The sequence below is a fragment of the Acartia tonsa genome, chromosome 10 (genome assembly GCF_053477335.1).
Source record: "Acartia tonsa isolate MP-2025a chromosome 10, ASM5347733v1, whole genome shotgun sequence".
Lineage (NCBI taxonomy): Eukaryota > Metazoa > Arthropoda > Copepoda > Calanoida > Acartiidae > Acartia > Acartia tonsa.
In genome coordinates, this window is record NC_137269.1 from 31,252,083 (window position 1) to 31,272,224 (window position 20,142).

Sequence of the window (20,142 nt, forward strand, 5' to 3'; positions counted from 1 at the left end):
TTTTTAGGTAGAAAATCACTGCTTAAAACATTTTAAATTTTTTCTATTCAATTTAAACAGTGCAATGGTTTAAGGATAAATCTTTTTAAATTCGCCAATAAACAAGAAAAATCACGCTTTTTGTGCAGTAGATTTTAAAGATATTATAAAGTTTTTGCGCTAGCTATACTTAAATATTTAATTGAAAGTATAAAAGTAATTGAAAATTCGTAAAATATTTAATTTTCTATGAACTGCTCTTTTAACAAATTAAAAATTTTGTTAATTTACAAGGACGACAACATCAAGTTGAGGCTCAACAAGTTATAATATCCATCAAAAGTAGCTATTACAGGTCCGGGAAGCGACTCCATTAAAGAAAATCTTTTACTTCTCTTGTATGTTAGAGTCGTCACATAGATCTGAAACTATAATTAAAGTTTTCTTAATTGAAATTTATTTTAAAGCTTCGCAACTCGATAATCATTATCTGAAACTATTTACATCCATTTTGGCTTAAGTATTGGTTGAGTCACGTGTAAGTCAGAGATTTTATGGGATAAGAAAATGATCGATAATTCTATTTTATAATTATTTTATTTTTACCGTATGACTGTCGGCCATGCTTTAAAAGACATAAACCTTACTTTTAAAGGTTTCGTGATTTTTTTAAGTTTTGCATTTTCCCTCTCTTTCTTTCTTTTGTTATGTCTACTGAACATCTGCTGTATTAACTTTTTCCGTATGTCCATTCCATAATTTGTTGTGCCCCGATACTTTTGTATGTTTTAATCCTTGTTTTATTTTATTTTGTGTGGAATTGAAAGATCACCACTATACTAAATTGTGTGTGTTTGTGTGTAGATATGTAAAATTTTGTGTGGAATTGAAAGCTCACCACTACACTAAACCGTGTGTGTTTGTGTGTAGATATGTAAAATTTTGTGACCGCTCCCCGTAGATACATAATTTGTAACCAGGGACGTTTTATCACAACAACGGGATTTATTTCCGTAGCGCAGCCATTCTATAATTAAAAAACGTAAAATTGACTGCCATTAAAATGTCGTAAGGATAATAGTTTTAACTTTTGTTTTATTTACAGAACTAGTGGGTTCAAACCTAGCATCTAAGAGCGCTGTATTCGAGGGGGAGTGGGGAGGAGGAAATAAAACAATCCTTATACCTAGTTGAAGCTTTCTTAAAATGGAGAACTCTATCAGTTCAATGGTAAGTTATATCTTAACGGACGAACAAAAAATCTTACTTCTTTATAAGAAAATTATGTTGTCATTAACACTTGACAACATTATTCTTAAAAGGTTTATTTGAGGCTTGTGATTTTTAAAAATCAAGTAACAAAATTGACTTATAATAAGCTGTTCTGGAAATGTGAGGGAGACGTTTATATAAATGTACATACACACAACTATATGCAGCTTAAAAAATGAGGCCTTTTTTGCTGTTGCTATAAAACTGTGTAACTATGGTCAACCAATTTTTGTTTTATTATTGGGTAGAAAGCAGGGGTATGTTTCACAAATCTAAAAAACAATTATGGAATTATTATGTAGACACAAAATGACAATGTTTTTTAATGCTAGTAGCTGATACGCCCTTAGAGGCTTTTAGAGAAACTTAATTTAGTTTTAAAAGCAAAACAATCCTTTTTTTTTTTGGGGGGGGGGGGGGTAATTTTTTTTCTAGTCTTGGGAGGTTGTTGGTACTCTCCCCAAAACTAGTTATAATCCTTCCCAGGACCTATAAGGAGGTACACTGTAAAGGAGAATCACATCGGTTAGCTACGTCTTTAAGTACACATTGGCACTTGTTTTTAGAATACATGTTCTGCACCCAGTGGGAAAGTTTATAATATACAACTTTTCACGGCAATATCCATTCAAGAACCAAGTGGATCCAACCCCCCCCCCCTCCCCCCTACTCATTTCCTTAAAAGAAAATTAAATAAGGGGGAGGATTGAAGTCTGAGTAAAAGTATTCAAATCAGTGGTTTAAATCTTTTGAAATAATTCTTCTTAGTAAAACATAAAAAAATTGGGAGGGGGAATTTGTGTGATTTGTTGTGTACCAATTTTTAAAAGAAAGCACACATTTTCATTATGAAAATGATTTTAGTTCATACATATGGCTTTGGTGCTACGTGAAAAAAAAACTCTATTCATAAATAGCAACGATTTAAACAAGGAGGGTGTCCCATAGTGTAGTGGTTAGCGCACTACGCTGTGGTTGGGAGAAACTGAGTTCAAGTCCCCACATAGACTTTGCACTTGGTTGACAAATGCTGTCGCAATTTGTCAGATTATGATCACGCAACCTTCCCTAAGATGCCCTAGGGTTGTAAGGGGGGAGATTTGTAGGAAGTTAGGATTCAACAAATCAAGCAGCCCTTACCATGCCTTCCCTCATCCATACTCCTCGTATGAGAGTGCCATTAATTAGAGTGGCTTAATATGGAACACCTGCCAAAACTCTAGGCTAGGGTGATGTAAGAATTGAGTAGCTTCCACGAGAATTGCGGGTCAGCTTGTAATGTAACATAGAATACAATCAGCTGTGCGCGAAGCTTACCAATCTAAGATTGGCCAAAGGATTCTCACTTCCAGTCTCCGTGTGCATCTGAGTCCTAACTTCAGATAATCATGGCTACAACAACAACATTTAAACAAGGACAATTAAGTTCAATAGCTTTAACACGTTTGTAAAAATTAACATAAACAGAGAGGGAGGAGACATTGTGCTCTATATTACACTTGTCCACAAATTTTTGGTTTTCTTATTCGTAGGTTTAACAACTTTGGGGAATTATATTGGATTTTTGTTGGTCAGTTCATGAAGTTGAGTGTCAAAACGTTTCAACAACTAATTTTAATCTATAGAAGGGGTAATTTTGTGTATCGTCATTGTGTGAGAAAGAGAGAAAATTTTCAGTGAAGATATTACAGTACCTACCATAAGAATATCTAGTTTTATCCGAAGCTTCGGAAGAACTGACAAGTAAACCGTTGAGCTTTTCCCATCCACCTCCCCCCCCCCCCCCTACATTCCAACCTTCATTTTTTTAGATTTATATTTCTAATATGACTATCTAACCCTGCGTTGTGCTTAACCTCACTTAACCTAACCTAACATAAAAGTTTGTTTATGGTCTACTTTCGGTTGAAACTAATTTTCCAACTTCATTGATAACGTCTGAATCAAAGTTAACTGTTTTATTCTATAGATAACATTAAACAAGGACAATGGCACTACCAGGACTGCGTGGCTATGGGAGGGATGATAACTGGGCTGGGGGCAGGAACTCCGGCTATGTCAGGTAGGTTAGATAAAGTAACTTTAAGTTTTATTTTTTATGATAACTTTTCAAATTTTAGTAACAAAAAAGATTATATAGAAAATGGAAAAATGTAAATTATAAAATTTTAGGACTAAAACGAGTAATGGTGATTTCGGAACTGGAATTAGCCCCCTGGATCCTTCAACAGGTTATCATTATTAGACTAGCGTTATTCTATCAATATTAATGAGACGTTGACAATTTTTATCAAGATTAAGTGGGTCTAAAAGCAAAGAACATTTTCGTTATCCAGAATCATTTAAATATTAACAGCAATTTGCTCATGTGACTATTTTGTTCATTTAGAGTTTACATAAATGAAACTCTATGAAAGACATGGAACAATCACATTAGAATATACTCTAGGTAGAAGAGTTGACAGTTTGGAGCAAAGAGTAAATAAACAAGAGAACAACCACAGGTCTCTGTTAGAACAAATGATGAGGTTACAACAAGATTTTAAGGTAAATTTATGGAACATGGAAAATTAATCCTGTCTTTAAGATTTTTCATTGCTAAGTGTGTTTGGATTACACTTTTCTAGGAACCTGTTCTGCATATTCAAAGATTTAAAAAAAAATTTTTGAAAACAAAGAATTTAAATTTTTAATTCAAAGTATGGAAATTTTTAAAATAAAAATTACAGACTAAAAAGAAGTAGTATGAAATATCATTTTTGAAATCTAAAGCTACGTTGACGTATAAGCTCCTGATATTTCAGGTTGAAATGAAAAACAGGGAGCAAGTTCATAATGAAGAAAAGAATCAGAGAACTAGAATGGAATCAGCTTTGCAGGGTAACTATTCTTTTATAATCTATCCCTGCTTTGTATGATTTAGCATCCTTAAGTTGTAAGACCTTTATTCAGGGACTTAATTGCGGTATTAAATATTGTCCTGTTCATTCTATTATTGTCATACATAGAATTTGGAAGCAGACAGAAATTAAGCTCTGCTTGTCTTCCTTTTGTGTTTTCATTTTTAGTCTTGTGTTTGTTTCAAAATTGAATAAATATAATTCCATAATATAATTTCTTATCTTTTTATATCAATTTTTAAGTGTTCTTGTGCCTATTGTTTGTTATTATATTTTTTGTTAAATATTCATGAAATTATGGAATAACAAACCTTTTTATAATTTTAAAATAAATAAGTACTATTGCAAGTTAAGGAAAGTTAGAAGCTACATTTATCCTACATAATTTTTAAAGAGCTTAACATCTAATTCTTTGTTTATGGAAAAAAATATCTCAAAACATAAAATAACATCATTTCAGTACTATATTATGGTTTCTCATGAAAAGCATTATAACAGGGTTCGGAAGCCGCAGCCGCAGCCTCAGCCTCAGCCACCATCAGCCGCGCGGCTTACGAGAAGCCTCAAAATCAGCCGCGCGGCTTCCTCAGCCACCCAATAAGCCTCAGCCTTAGTCGCAGCCGCGCGGCTTAAAGAAAACATAAGCCACTGTAAGCCTCAGCCGCATTCAGCCACTGTAAGCCTCAGCCACTGTAAGCCTCAGCCACAAAACTCCAATTCAGCCACATTAAGCCTCAGCCGCACTAAGCCTCATTCAGCCAACGCCCCTCTAAGCCTCAGCCGCAATCAGCCGCGCGGCTTATAGTTGGGGAAGCCTCAGCCACACTCAGCCGCGCGGCTGTTAATAATTTGAAGCCGCAGCCGCACTCAGCCGCGCGGCTTCAAGAAAGCCTCAGCCGCAGCTGCAAAGTTATGATTATGCCGCAGCCGCAGCCGCGCGGCTTGATATTTGTAAGCCGCAGCCTCAGCCGCAGCTTAATTTTTTAAATTCAGCCGCAGCTTTGACACAGCCGCGCGGCTGAGATATTGTAAGCCCCAGCCGCAGCCGCAGGTGCTAAATTAGTACAAGCCTCAGCCGTCAATTCAGCCGCGGGGCTTAATTTTCATTTAATTTTGTCTGTCTGAAGCTTAAGATCTCAGCAACCACTGAACTGACAATGTTGTCCTTCTCAGGAATCCTTTTACCAAAGTAACAGGATGTCTGTGTGTCTGTGTATCTGTGTGTCTGTACCGAAGGATCTCTCTAACCGCTGAACCGATCGGGTTCTCCTTAACAGGGTAGCTTCTCATAGGTCCTGGGAAGGTTTATAACTATTTTTTTGGGGGTGGGACACCCCCAACCCCCCAAAAAAATTAAAAATCCCCCCCCCTCAAAAAAAGAAAAAAATTTTTTAATTTTTTAAACTAAAATTAAAAATGAGGGGGGACGCCCCCCCCCCTAAAAAAAAAAAATTCCCCCCCCCCCAAAAAAATTTTTTTTTTACTTTTCTTTAAAAATTTAAAATAAGAAATTGGGTTATTAAATTTGACTCTCTCTCTTCCTCAAGTGCCCCCTAGAGGCCTCTAGGGGCGTAGCCGCTAGTTATATATATATTGACATTGGATGGTTTTGAGCTAATTTTGGGGTGGGGGTCAGACATTTCCATCGCCCAAAAATATTTTTTTTAAATGTTATACTTTTAAATTTTTTTATATTCTTTTATAAAAATTTAATCTTAAGTTTTTTTTTAAATTACAACATAGAAACTACCATCTCGAACAACTACAAAAAATTTGAACCTGTAATGTAAGAGCTCCAGTGGTGCAATCAGTTAGCGCACGGTTCTTCTACACTGTTATGCCGGGGTTATAAGTTCGAATTTCACCAGGAGCAATACGTTTTTGAACGTTGATACTTATGAATATTATTGAATACTATTTATAGGGTAACTGCCCTACTGACGTTTGCCTAATTTTATTGTTTTTAAAAGATACAAATTTTTCAGAATTTACTTAATATTCACTATGAATTTGTATTATCTTAATTTTTTTTCTTGTACAATTGGCCTATTTAGCTCAATGGTAGAGCACTCGTCTTGTAAACTAGGGACCGTGAGTTCAAACCTCACAGGGGGCAATCAATTTTTGTGATACTCAAGTTATATAGTAGCTTCTCTATTATTTTTCCGTTTAGGTACGCACTACTTGTTCTATATAATTAAGCTTCTCCTACTTAGATATTTCTTCAATTTTAAATGTATTTAATACTTTGTGGTTGATGAGAGACACTGAAAAAGTTATGCAAAAAAAAAGATTTATACATATTTCATTTTTCATAGTATTTTTAAATTAATGAAAATAATTAAATTAAGATTTGGGGAGGGGGGAGGGTGTGTGTGTGTGTTTATTTTGAACACAAATTATCCTAATATGTTTTCTAACAAAAAAAATTTAAACAGCGATGTATTTTACTTTTTAAAGTTGGTTAAAAAAAGGTCTTTAAAATGCAATAAATTGTCCTGTATAATATGCAAAAAAAATCTACATAATCTTTATGTACTCGATAGATTGAAATAGTTAAATGATTATCATATATCATCCGATTTTGTTTATTTTACAAAGATGCCTACTAAAATTGATTTTATTTTCGAAACTGCAATTATTATAAAAAAAATGTTCCTTTATCTTTATCATTATGTTATACAATTTCTGAATTTATAAGCAATACATGAATCGATATATTATTACTTTGATGTTGTCCATATTTTCATGTACTCTTATAAAGAAATAATCTCAGCTGGCTAAAATAACAATAACCCCCATACACCTTCTTTAATCCATCTCTCCCCTCTTATGGGATATATAAATGAACTGGCCAATAAATGAGGTCCATAATTTTATTAACAAATTTTCTTTTTTTTAATATATCCACATATTCTATTATATAAAGTGGTAATGTGAAGCTTCTTATTGATCCAGGGAAAGTTTAAAATTTTTTTTGGGGAAATGTATCTTTTCCCTCCCAAAAAAAGATGACCCTCAAAATAAATTATTTTTGCTTCCCTTAAGTATTCCTAGAGGTTTTAGGGGCGCAGCCACTAGTATCCTTTAACCATTAACTCATTACATATTAAAACAGGTTTTAAAAGTATGTACATAAGAGTTATACCTATGAAATTTAGCACCCAATAATTTATTAAATTGTGATATTTAGACCTAAATTTTTCTTCAAAATTTCTGTCACCTTTGGACTAGGGGTTAGTGGCAGTCTTGTGTTGGAAAGGTTCTTGGTTCAATTCCACCAATTGAATGTGATTAAAGTTTTTATTCTGCTATGGACATTGGGACAATGGACAATAATTTTTGTTTCCTCTCATTTATATTTAGTTATTTTCCTCTCAAGTTGAAAAAAAATTTTAAAAGGAGGGTGGATATAATGTGTAAAAAAAGATTAGAGGAGATTTGTTCTAGGTAAACTTACTTTATTTGTAATATTATTAACTAAATTTTAATATAAAATTGCTTTACACCTATGTTCTAAGGGTTAGTGCACCATAATGTGTAAGAAAGGTTTTCTGTTCAATTCCACCAAGAATTACATATGATTATTTCTAAAACCTTGTATAAAGTATGGAGAGTTATTTTGTCTGTAGATTAAGAATTCTATAACTACTGAACTAATGAAAACTTTTTAAATTGCCTTTTCCAAGTTTTTGAATTTTTTAAACAACTAAAATTAAAACTGGTGGGTGCTCAACCAAACTCCCCCCTACTTTCCCATAAAAAAATAATAAAAGTCACCCTTCATCCCCCCAAATTTTTTTTTCTTCTGGGATTCGAACCCGGATGATAGATGGTTCAAATCTGTTACCGTACCAAAAAGCTATCAGAGCTCCAATATTTCAAAATGAAAATTTGTCTTATTTTTAGATCATTAAGTATTATGATGTCTGTTTGTTTGTCTGTCTATATGTTTGTACTACAGGATCTCGCTAACTACTAAACCGATATGGTGCTCCTATTCAGGGTAGTTTCTTATAGGTACTGGGAAGGTTTACAACTATTTTGGGGGAGGGTACCATCACACTACCAGAAAAAAATTGCCTTAGAAAAAAAATTAAACATCACCCCAAAATTAAAAATGGGATTTACTCGCCCCAGCCTTCCCCACCCAATAAAAATCACCCTACCCCCCAAAAAATTATTTTAATTCAGTTCTTCTTTTTCCAGTACCTATTGTTTAGTATTTTTTGTAATAACTTCATAATTATATTGTCATTAAGATTATGTGACATAAAAAGTTAGTCATAAAAATTACTCATGAATAATTGTAATAAAAAGCACTTTTGTAAAAAAAACTTTTTTCATAAGAGGTAAGTTTTTATGACAAATACATTTATTGCAAGTGTACATATGATAAGCATTTTAAAGACGTTTATTTTTAAGACAAATTTAACCTGCGTACCATGGCTCAACATGTAGCGCATCTGCTTGTCATCATGGAGGTAATAGGTTCGAATCTTGGCCAGACACTGCATGAAATCTGAAGACGTTAAATGGTTCCTACTGCAGCTATGCCAGGTATGCAACATGTAAAGTTAGAGTATGAGGATTTCCTTGGCTCGTAAACAGGCGTAACTCATTACCATAGGACTTTCTGGCAGGTAGTTGGTTGCTGGATAGATGTCACTTAAATTGGAAAGAATTGGTTCCCGTTAATTATCCAAGGTTCAACAAGAAGCGCATCTGCTTGTCATCAGAGAGGTAATAGGTTCGAATCTCGGCCAGACACTGCGTTATAACTGAAGACATTAAATGGTTACTACTGCTGCTATGGCAGGTGTGCAACATGTAAAGTTGGAGAAGGAGGATTTCCTTGGCTCATAAACAGGCATAACTCATTACCATAAAACTTTCAGGCAGGTAGTTCAATAAAAAAAAAGTTGGTTGCTGGATAGATGTCACTTAAACTAATACAGAAAAGGAAAGAATTGGTTCCCCAAGGTTCAACAAGTAGCGCATCTGCCTGTCATCAGGGATGTAATAGGTTCGAATCTCGCGCAGACACTGCGTTATAACTGAAGACATTAAATGGTTCCTAGGTGCTAGGTGTGCAACATGAACAGGCACAAAGGAATGATATAATTCCCCTTGGACCTTGAGTTAATGTCATAGAAACCCTCGACCGTGGCTCAACATGTAGCGCATCGGCTCGTCGTCTGGGAGTTGATAGGCTTTGTACTGCATCATAACTAAAGATGTTGAAATAAATTCCTACTGATAAAAAACTTGTATAAAACTTTGGGTACCAGTATAAAACTTTGGGTATCAGAATAAATTTTTGTCTATTAGTATAAAACTTTGGGTACCAGTATGAAACTTTGGGTACCAGTATAAAACTTTGGGTACCAGAATAAATTTTTGGCTATTAGTATAAAATTTTGGGTACCAGTATAAAACTTTGGGTACCAGTATAAAACTTTGGGTACCAATATAAAATTTGTGTACCAGTATAAAACTTTGGGTACTCGTATAAAACTTAAGGTACCAGTATAAAACTTTGGGTACCAATATTAAAACAAAATTTTAGGTATTAGTATAAAATTTTGGGTACCAGTATAAAACTTTGGGTACCAGTATAAAATTTGGGTACCAGTATAAAATTTGGGTAACTGTATAAAACTTTGGGTACCAGTATAAAACTTTGGGTACCAGTATAAAATTTGGGTACCTGTATAAAACTTTGGGTACCAGTAAAAAACTTTGGGTACCAGTATAAATTTTTAGTACCAGTATAAAACTTTTGGTACCAGTTTAAAACTTTGGGTACCAGTATAAAACTTTGGGTACCAGAATAAAATTTGAGTACTAGTCTAAAACTTTGGGTACCTGTATAAAAACTTTGGGTACCAGTATAAAACTTTGAGTACTAGTATAGAATTTTGGGTACTAGTATAAAACTTTGGGTACCAGTATAAAACTTTGGGTACCAGTATAAAATTTTGGGTACCAGTATAAAACTTTGGGTACCAGTATAAAACTTTGGGTACAAGAATAAAACTTTGGGTACCAGTATAAAATTTTGGGTACCAGTATAAAACTTTGGGTACCAGTATAAAACTTTGTGTACCAGTATAAAACTTTGGTTACCAGTAAAATTTGGGTACCAGTATAAAACTTTGGGTTCTAGTCTAAAACTTTGGGTACCATTATAAAACTTTGGGTACCAGTATAAAACTTTGAGTACCAGTATAAAACTTTGGGTACTAGAATAAAACTTTGGGTACCAGAATAAAATTTGAGTACAATATATAATTTTGGGTACCAGTATAAAACTTTGGGTACTAGAATAAAACTTTGGGTACCAGAATAAACTTTGGGTACCAGTATAAAACTTTGGGTACCAGTATAAAATTTGGGTACTAATTCTGAATCAAACATTTGAAAAAATCCTGCTGTCCTCCCCCCTCTTCCCTCCACTCTTATTCTCACAACCCCTAACCACCCTCAACTCTCCAAAAATGTCCTAGAATGCATTTAAAAAATCCAATTTAGCCGAAGCCTCAGCTGCAAAGCTTATTTTATAATCAGCCATAAGATCAGCCGCAAGGCTTAATATTGTATTCAGCCGCAGCCACATTCAGCTGCGCGGCTGAATTTAATTCAGCCACAGCCTCAGCCGCACGGCTTTCAGTAAGCCGCAGCCTCAGAATGAGCCGCGAGGCTTAATTATGTTTTCAGCCACTCTCAGCCTCAGCCTCACTCAGCCGCGCGGCTTAATTTTCCAATCAGCCACTGTAAGCCGCAGCCGCTATGAGCCGCGCGGCTTTCAGTAAGCCGCAGCCTCAGCCACAAATCCGTCAGCCACGGTAAGCCTCAGCCACCCTCAGCCACTGTAAGCCTCAGCCGCTCGAAGCCTCAGCCACAAAATTCCAATTCAGCCACTGTAAGCCTCAGCCACCCCAATTCTTATTAAGCCTCAGCCGCATTCAGCCGCAGCCACTCTCAGCCGCACTAAGCCTCAGCCACTCTCAGCCTCAGCCACTTCCATAACTTTAAGCAGCCGCAGCCGCAGCCTCAGCCGCAAATTAGGATTCAGCCGCAGCCGCAGCCGCGCGGCTGATAGCGCGGCTTCCGAACCCTGCATTATAATCCTTTTTTAATTATGTATAATGTTTAGTTTAATATCTTTAAGTGGAAACCTACTCAAGATTTTATCTTATGATATGAAGAAAAGTATATAAAATTTTAAAAAATTTTGTTTCAGTGGTCAGTCTTGAACCACTCACCTTGAATCTTGACATCTGAAATCTGTTGCCTTAACCAATAGAGCCAAATCAGCATGAGACCACAATCATTGTTTTACAGTCTTAGTTTAAATGCCAAAGTATATAAGATTGAAAAAATTATTGTTTCAGTGGTTGGTCAGGAACCACCCACCTTGAAACTTGACATCCCAAACCTGATGCCCTAACCAAAAGAGCTAAATCAGCATAAGGAAACAGTTACTGTTTTACAGCTTTAGCTTACATGTTAAAGTATATAAGATTGAAAAAAATATTGTTTCATAGGTCAGTCTTGAACCACCCACCTTGAAACTTGGCATCTGAAACCTGACACCTTAACCAAAAGAGCCAAATTAACATGAGACAAAGGTTGTTGTTTTACAGCCTTAGTTAACATGCCTAAGTATAAAAAATTGAAAAAAAAATTGTTTAAGTGGTCAGTCTTGAACCACCCACCTTGAAACTTGACATTCCAAACCTGACGCCTTAACCAAAAGAGCAAAATTAGCATTGCACAATAATTAATGTTTTACAGCCTTACTTTACATGCCAAAGTATATAAGATTGGAAAAAAAATAATGTTTTAGTGGTTGGTCAGGAACCACCTACCTTGAAATTTAACATCCCAAACCTGATGCCTTAACCAAAAGAGCTAAATCAGCATAAGGTAACAGTTACTGTTTTACAGCTTTAGCTTACATGTCAAAGTATATAAGATTGAAAAAAAATATTGTTTCAGTGGTCAGTCTTGAACCACCCACCTTGAAACTTGACATTCCAAACCAGACGCCTTAACCAAAAGAGCTAAATCAGCATCAGACAATAAATGGTGTTTTACAGCCTTATTTAACATGCCTAAGTATATAAAATTGAAAAAAATATTGTTTCAGTAGTCAGTCTCGAACCACTCACCTTGAAACTTGACATCTGAAACCAGCTGCCTTAACCAAAAGAGCCAAATCAGCATGAGACCACAACCATTGTATTACAGTCTTAGTTTAAATGACAAAGTATAAAAGACATCAGACATGGTTTTACAGCCTTAGTTTTTATACCAAAGTATATAAAATTGAAAAAAATATTATTTCAGTAGTCAGTCTTGAACCACCCACCTTGAAACTTGGCATCTGAAACCTGATGCCTTAACCAAAAGAGCCAAATCAGCATGAGACCACAACTATTGTTTTACAGTCTTAGTGTAAATGCCAAAGTATAAAAGATTGAAAAAAGTATTGTTTCAGTGGTCAGTCTTGAACCACCCACCTTGAAACTTGACATTCCAAACCAGACGCCTTAACCAAAAGAGCTAAATCAGCATGAGACAATAAATGGTGTTTTACAGCCTTAGTTAACATGCCTAATATATAAAATTGAAAAAAATATTGTTTCAGTGGTCAGTCTTGATGCACTCACCTTGAAACTTGACATCTGAAACCTGACTCCTTAACCAAAAGAGCCAAATCAGCATGAGACCACAACCATTGTTTTACAGTTTTAGTTTAAATGCCAAAGTATAAAAGATTGAAAAAAATATTGTTTCATTGGTCAGTCTTGAACCACCCACCTTGAAACTTGACATTCCAAACCAGACGCCTTAACCAAAAGAGCTAAATCAGCATGAGACAATAAATGGTGTTTTACAGCCTTAATTAAAATGCCTAAGTATATAAAATGGAAAAAAAATATCGTTTCAGTGGTCAGTCTTGATGCACTCACCTTGAAACTTGGCATCTGAAACCTGATGCCTTAACCAAAAGAGCCAAATCAGCATGAGACCACAACTATTGTTTTACAGTCTTAGTGTAAATGCCAAAGTATAAAAGATTGAAAAAAGTATTGTTTCAGTGGTCAGTCTTGAACCACCCACCTTGAAACTTGACATTCCAAACCAGACGCCTTAACCAAAAGAGCCAAATCAGCATGAGACCACAACCATTGTTTTACAGTCTTATTTTAAATGCCAAAGTATAAAAGATTGAAAAAAGTATTGTTTCAGTGGTCAGTCTTGAACCACCCACCTTGAAACTTGACATTCCAAACCAGACACCTTAACCAAAAGAGCTAAATCAGCATTAGTTTACATACCAAAGTATATGAGATTGAAAAAAATATTGTTTCAGTGGTCAGTCTCGAACCTTTTAACTAGAAACTTGACATCTGAAACCTGACGCCTTAACTAAAAGGGCTAAATCAGCATAAGACAAAAATTAGTGTTTTTTAACCTATTTTTATATTAATAATTAATATTTGGTATAAGTAAAAAATATTGTTAAACATTTACATTATACCACTTAAATATCAAAAAGCTATTGCATGCCAAAGTATATAAGATTGAAAAAAAATATTGGTTCAGTGGTCAGTCTTGAACCACCCACTGTGAAACTTGGCATCTGAAACCTGATGCCCTAACCAAAAGAGCTAAATCAACATGAGACAAAGGTTGTTGTTTTACAGCCTTTGTTAACATGCCTAAGTCTATAAGATAGAAAAAAAATTGTTTTAAAAAAAATTTAAAAAATAAAATAACGCAGCATTATTTATATAAAAACCCACCCCTGTTTATGTTACAACATGTTGCGATGAACACAACATGTTTTCAAAAACAGATCATTGTCGTCTTTTTCAAAAAAATCTAAAGAGGTCGAAATAAAGTGTATGAATTAAAATTTCAGTTTGTAAAGGTTATTATATCAATTTTAAATTGGTTATTAAACCATGCCAATATGAGGTGGCTTTTTAGAAAAAGAATGCCACAAAAGGATTTTATAGTAATATACAGCGTATTTTATATTGTAAAACCAAAAAAAGTAAAAAAAAATATTGAATAAACCTAGCCAATAGCGAGATAGTTATATCGAGCCAACTCTAGTTTTTAATATAGCAGATTAAAAAAGTGTAATATTTTAAAAGACCCTCATGGTTTTTCTTCTGTACTTTAATCTGTGTTTTAATTGATTGATTGATTCAGCTGCCTCTGTGAAATTGAATGATTTGGACGACCGCTTGCGCCGCGTGGAAAATTCTGCGCGGGAAAATAAGAATGCTCTCTCTCAGCTGATCTCTCATACTAAGGTATAATTTTAACAAGGAATAATTATATTCATAAGTAGCACAGCAATCAATAAATCTATTAAATCAGTCACTTTTTATACATAAAAACAAGACAGACAAAATATTACTTTATAATACAGGAAGCATAAAATTTACAAAAAAAAACATTTTAAAGGTTTGTTTTATATGATTGAGAAAAAAAATATTTTTTAAAAATCTATCAAATTTATATGAATATTTGCTTATATTTAATATATTTTGAATATTACATCAAAATTTTCAACAACAAAAAATTACATTTTCTATATTTTGTTGTAAAAACTTTTTTTTCAAGTAGGCCATGGTTGTTAGTTGATCATTAATATTTAATTATTTATTGACCAGTTTTTTCATCCTTTTAGGAGGGAAGGGGATCATTATATTAGCCAGCTACAGAATACATGTTTCACTTAATTAAAGTACATGAAAATCTGGTGTAAGATCCTAATAATAATAGTCTATTCTTATCTAGCTTTCTCTCACTTTCTCTCTCTCTCTCTCTCTCTCTCTCTCTCTCTCTCTCTCTCTCTCTCTCTCTCTCTCTCTTTCTCTTACTCTCTCTTTCACTCTCTCTCTCTCTCTCTCTCTCTCTCTCTCTCTCTCTTTCTCTCTTTAACTCTCTCTCTCTTTGTCTCTTTCTCTTTCTCTCTTTTTCTGTCTCTAACTCTGTCTGTCTCTCTTTCTCTCTTTTTCTGTCTCTAACTCTGTCTCTAACTCTGTCTGTCTGTCTGTCTCTCTTTCTCTCTCTCTCTCTCTTTAATTATCTCTCTCTCTTTCCTTTCCTTTCTCTCTCTCCTTCTCTTTCTATTTCATAGCTTCAAAACACTTCGCTTCGAATAAACATAATCATGCTTGTTGTATTGTTTAGAACGTGGAAAGAGCTGTAACTCTGAACCAGCAGGACATTGCTGCCAAGAAGGAAAGTCAGGGCACAAAACTTCAGGTAGGAAAAAAACAAAAACATCACTATGCCTGTCCATCAGTCTGTTAGAGGGGAAATATGATTTTCTCAGTTGCAATTTAGGATAGATAACAGATTTTTTTGTGAAGATATCTTATACCAATGAGCATCCAGTTAGTTTACTTGGTCCGTTCGTCTATAAGTCATGAAATAAAAATAAAGATATAAAAACATATTAGACATATGTGAAGGGTTGAATCACTTTGTGCGTCCATATAAGACAGTAACATTTTGAGACAAAATTGATTTTCATGGCCGCTATTCAAGATAACAGCTGAGTTTTTTTGTGAATATATCCTATACCATGAGGCACCGAGTATAAAGTTTAATTGGTTCGTTGGTCTGTCAGTCATACTATAAAAGTCGTCCTTGTTTGTTTGTAGGAGTTGATCCACAAAGTGAACCAGATCCAGCAGAACAAGGAAACTATGGACAAAACTGTTTATATGATCAAAGATGAGGTATTTACCATTTATAGTTTATATAAAATCAGTAATGCACTTCTGTCGTTTGAATGATTGGACCAAGTGAATTATGAGGTAGCTTCGCTTTTAAAAAAAAATCTGTATAAAATGATGGAAAAAAACAAAATTCATCAAGAATCTTCAAGTTGTAATAATATCAGTTACACAAAGAATAAAATTTACAAAGCAGCGCAAATGTGATGAAATAATTCTAATCCTATAACCTAAAGTAACAAGATGGTTGTCTATCCATCTATATGTTTGTATGCCTACTAAGATCTCGTAAATGGCTGGACTGGTTGTTCAATAATTTTCAAGGAAGCTTTACATTAGTTCAGGGAATGTAATAGGCTTATTGAAGGTGGGAAATGAGAACCCCCATTGAAAAAATGGAGGTGGGGATTTTTCAATTCCCACCCTCCTATACGTACATAGACGATTTATAGAAATTATATATTCACTTTGACCTCCTGCTAGAAAGAAACACCTAGAGGCAAGGGCACCAGCCAGGGGCGTCCAAGCTTTTTTTTTGGGTGGGGGGTAAAAATTTTTTAAGGAGGGGTAATTCGTTTTTTTGGGGGATAAAATTTGCTTGGGGGGGGGGGGTAATTACCCCCCTGAAATCTGTTGTCAGGGGTAAATTTTGTTTACCCCCCCCAAAAAATTTTTTTGTTAGATTTTTGTATTTTTTTTTGGGGGGGGGGGTTTACTCCCCCCCCAAAAAAAAATTGTTTAGGGGGGTAAAATGAAAATTTTTTGGGGGGGGCACCAGCTACTAGTAATCAATGTAATAAAATACATTTAATAAAGTTTTTGATAACATGGAAAATTGTTGTTCATGAATCTGACAATATCCTTTATGGTAAGGAAGCCAAAAATTCCTCCCCATCATTTATTTGAGTAAAAAATAAAATAAAGGAGGAATGGGGTTTCTTTAATGGTTTAGCAAGGGTTAGGTTAGGTTGATTATTGTACAATACAGGTTATATATTGATTTGTCAGATATCCTTAACAGATTTTTCTTGTTATCTCTTTTCGCTGCTTCCAATCTAGACTTAGCTGTAATTTTAAAGTGGGTATAAAACTCCCCCACTCCTCACTACATACCCTATTTTTTTCTAAATATTTGGAGGGGGGGGGGGGGGGTTGTTACAGCCAATTGAGGGAAAACACCATGAATCTTATAAATTAATTATAATGAAGTTAATCTTTTTGTTTTCTTTTTTTCATTCACGTCGTTGCATCTCTGACATGGATTTGTTCGTCAGTTGGTAATAAATACTTGACGCATTACATGATTAGTAACATAGTGTCGGACTATGACGTCAGAAAAAAATAACAATTAACCAATGAGAAGCCAGTATTCACTGTAATTGACCAATGGTAAAATATATAGTGGTCTCTCATTGGTTAATTGTTAAGTTTTTCTGACGTCATAGTTCAAAACTGTCAGCTAGACGCTGCTTAGTGAAAAGTATGACGGACGGATGGAAGTATGATCATGCTCTAAGCATACATATTGTAAATAGCTTCGCTGCAATAAAACGTATTTTTCATTGTTCTATTTAGGTACGAGACTTGGATTCTAAAGTGGAGACACTGCAAATTGAGATTTCTGATTTTGAGGGGGCGTTGAAGCTTCAGAGCAGTATGATTGAAAAGATTAATACTACAAGGTAAATTGTTTGAATAAAGCATACTGTTTAAGGGCATACTTAATTTTCTAGGATTTGTTTATAGAGATGCTTCGCTTATAACATTGTACCTTGTTGTAATAGGAATCAGTATTAAAAAATCAGAGAAATCTGATAATTTTAACATACAGAAATTTGTTGTCAGAAAAGTAAAAAATCATCATGTTTTGAATGGACGTAGGGACTTTCTGGTAACGATTATAGAGTTGCTGCGCTTTCTGAGTCGTACCTAACTATTATAGGAATTATCATGTAAAGTTTGAAATCGATATGACAACTCTAATCTGGTTAAATTAACTAACCGTTCCAGACGGACGTTCGGACCGACCCTAATTATAGAAAAGCTTTGCTTATAAAAATAAATTGTAAATGTGTATGGTTTGGCAGTCCGTATAACTCTGATCGTTGTTTTATGCATTTTTAGAGTTGTCTAATTAATTTTAAACTTTGCATAGTGATTTTTGTAAAGCGTAGCAGCTTCTGCTAAACAATAATTTCCAAAAAGTCCGTAGTCCATTTTAACCATTAAGAATTGAGGTTATCATGCAGTTGACTTTATTTTTGATTACAATGTAGATTAGGCATAATTCTATAGGCTAAGTATCATTTGTTTGACATATTTGTAGAGAACTTTTAAATGATAATATATATTATCTAAACATCTCATTTCTCTAACAATCAAACTTACAGAAATAAGATAAGCCTTAGAGCTAAAATGATATATTCTATTTATGAAATACAAACATTGAAAGTTGTAGAGTAGCTTTGCAACTAGTTGAAATTTAATGAACGATTTTTTAGGCATTCAAGAAAGGAAGAAAAAGAGGTAATCAATTTTTTTACAATGATGAAAATATTCATGTATCAATAGAATTACTATTTATCTAATTTCTATTTATAATTTCTTCAATCATCTATCTATCTATCTTTCTATCTATCTATCTATCTAACTATCTAACTATCTATCTATCTATCTATCTATCTATCTATCTATATATCTATCTATCTATCTATCTATCTATCTATCTATCTATCTATCTATCTATCTATCTATCTATCTATCTATCTATCTATCTATCTATCTATCTATCTATCTATCTATCTATCTATCTATCTATCTATCTATCTATCTATCTATCTATCTATCTATCTATCTATCTATCTATCTATCTATCTATCTATCTATCTATCTATCTATATATCTATCTATCTATCTATCTATCTATCTATCTATCTATCTATCTATCTATCTATCTATCTATCTATATATCTATCTATCTATCTATCTATCTATCTATCTATCTATCTATCTATCTATCTATCTATCTATCTAGGGTGAACAGAAGATGACAGAGACTCAACGCGCCATGTTGGAGGCTAAAATCATGCAGGTAATTTTGTACATTACTCCTCTGAATAATTTCCGTTGGATAAAAGTTGGTTTTGAACCTCGTTGAAACAACAACAAAACAGGTGGCACCACAGTTTTTCATTTTAAACCAACACAAAATATTGATTGGTTGCATTACCTTACGGGATTTATCAATTCAGAAATTAATTATTTTTATAAATGGTTGGAACTGGTTTTTAAAACAAACAAGGATAAACATTAAACATTCAAAAGCGACAACAAAAAAACCAGACAGTCTGACAAACAAACATTAACACATAGAGTGTCAGAACGTGAAGGTCACTTAATTATTAAAAATTTCACGCATATTTGTCAAAAATTTGCTTGAATACAGATGCTTATATTGGACTATATTGTCCAGAAAATACGGCCACCCTGTTCCTACATGATATATAATGGAATAGAGATGCATCGCTTAAACATTTTTTGCCTTATAGTCATAGAAATCAATAAGGCATAAAGAATGGATGTACAGACTTTCTGGTAATAGTTATGGCTATTTGCCTTAGCGATACAATTGTGAAGTTTCTAATATACATAAATTATTAATAAGAGCTATCCTTAATGTACATATGGACAGACTTACCTTAAATGAAGAAAATCTATAAAAATACTTTTACATTTTAGTGTCAGCAAACCGCGCTTGACCTATCAGCTAAACTCTCCACTGAGAAACGAGAACGAGATCAAGACATGGACCAGGTTAGCTACACTATTCATAGCTGTGTTCGTCCTTGTTTTTAACAGTTTAGCTACTATATAACTTGTTACATCGTCAAAGAATGCAAATGTGTAAGTTACTTGTAGCGGGCGTTAACACGTCCCGGTCATAACAAATTTTTCCCTAGTTTTAAACTTTTAAAGTTTGTCGAAAATTGTTATGGAAAGTGACAATATAATGTTTTGGTATTCATTACTTCCCTTCTTCAATGACCTCTGATTTCTTGTTCATGGACTTATTGGGGTAAAACAGTTTTTCTTCAGTTCAATATATCTTTGTATTTAGTATTATAACTTTATCAAAGCATTTAAAGTTGACAAAAACAAATAAAAATCAAAATGTAGGTATGATCCTGTAGGCACTGAATCTCTAGCTCCAGGTAAGA

The 20,142-nt window shown here is 34.0% G+C and overlaps 1 protein-coding gene and 1 non-coding gene across 2 annotated transcripts in view; both read left to right on the forward strand.

Annotated features, from left to right (window-relative positions):
• The first annotated feature begins 3,206 nt into the window (after positions 1-3,206).
• The window catches only part of LOC145329885 (uncharacterized), a 64,054-nt gene continuing 47,118 nt past the window's right edge, over positions 3,207-20,142 (forward strand). Inside the window, exons 1-11 of the mRNA XM_080174334.1 lie at positions 3,207-3,313; positions 3,424-3,482; positions 3,701-3,798; positions 4,056-4,131; positions 14,385-14,488; positions 15,375-15,449; positions 15,851-15,928; positions 17,501-17,607; positions 18,427-18,451; positions 18,960-19,016; positions 19,664-19,738. Coding sequence (XP_080030460.1) covers positions 3,240-3,313; positions 3,424-3,482; positions 3,701-3,798; positions 4,056-4,131; positions 14,385-14,488; positions 15,375-15,449; positions 15,851-15,928; positions 17,501-17,607; positions 18,427-18,451; positions 18,960-19,016; positions 19,664-19,738 — 828 coding nt within the window. The 5' untranslated portion in view covers positions 3,207-3,239. The remainder of the gene's footprint in view (positions 3,314-3,423; positions 3,483-3,700; positions 3,799-4,055; positions 4,132-14,384; positions 14,489-15,374; positions 15,450-15,850; positions 15,929-17,500; positions 17,608-18,426; positions 18,452-18,959; positions 19,017-19,663; positions 19,739-20,142) is intronic.
• TRNAT-UGU (transfer RNA threonine (anticodon UGU)) lies at positions 6,196-6,267 on the forward strand. The gene has a single exon. It is a non-coding gene; the product is annotated as a tRNA-Thr (tRNA).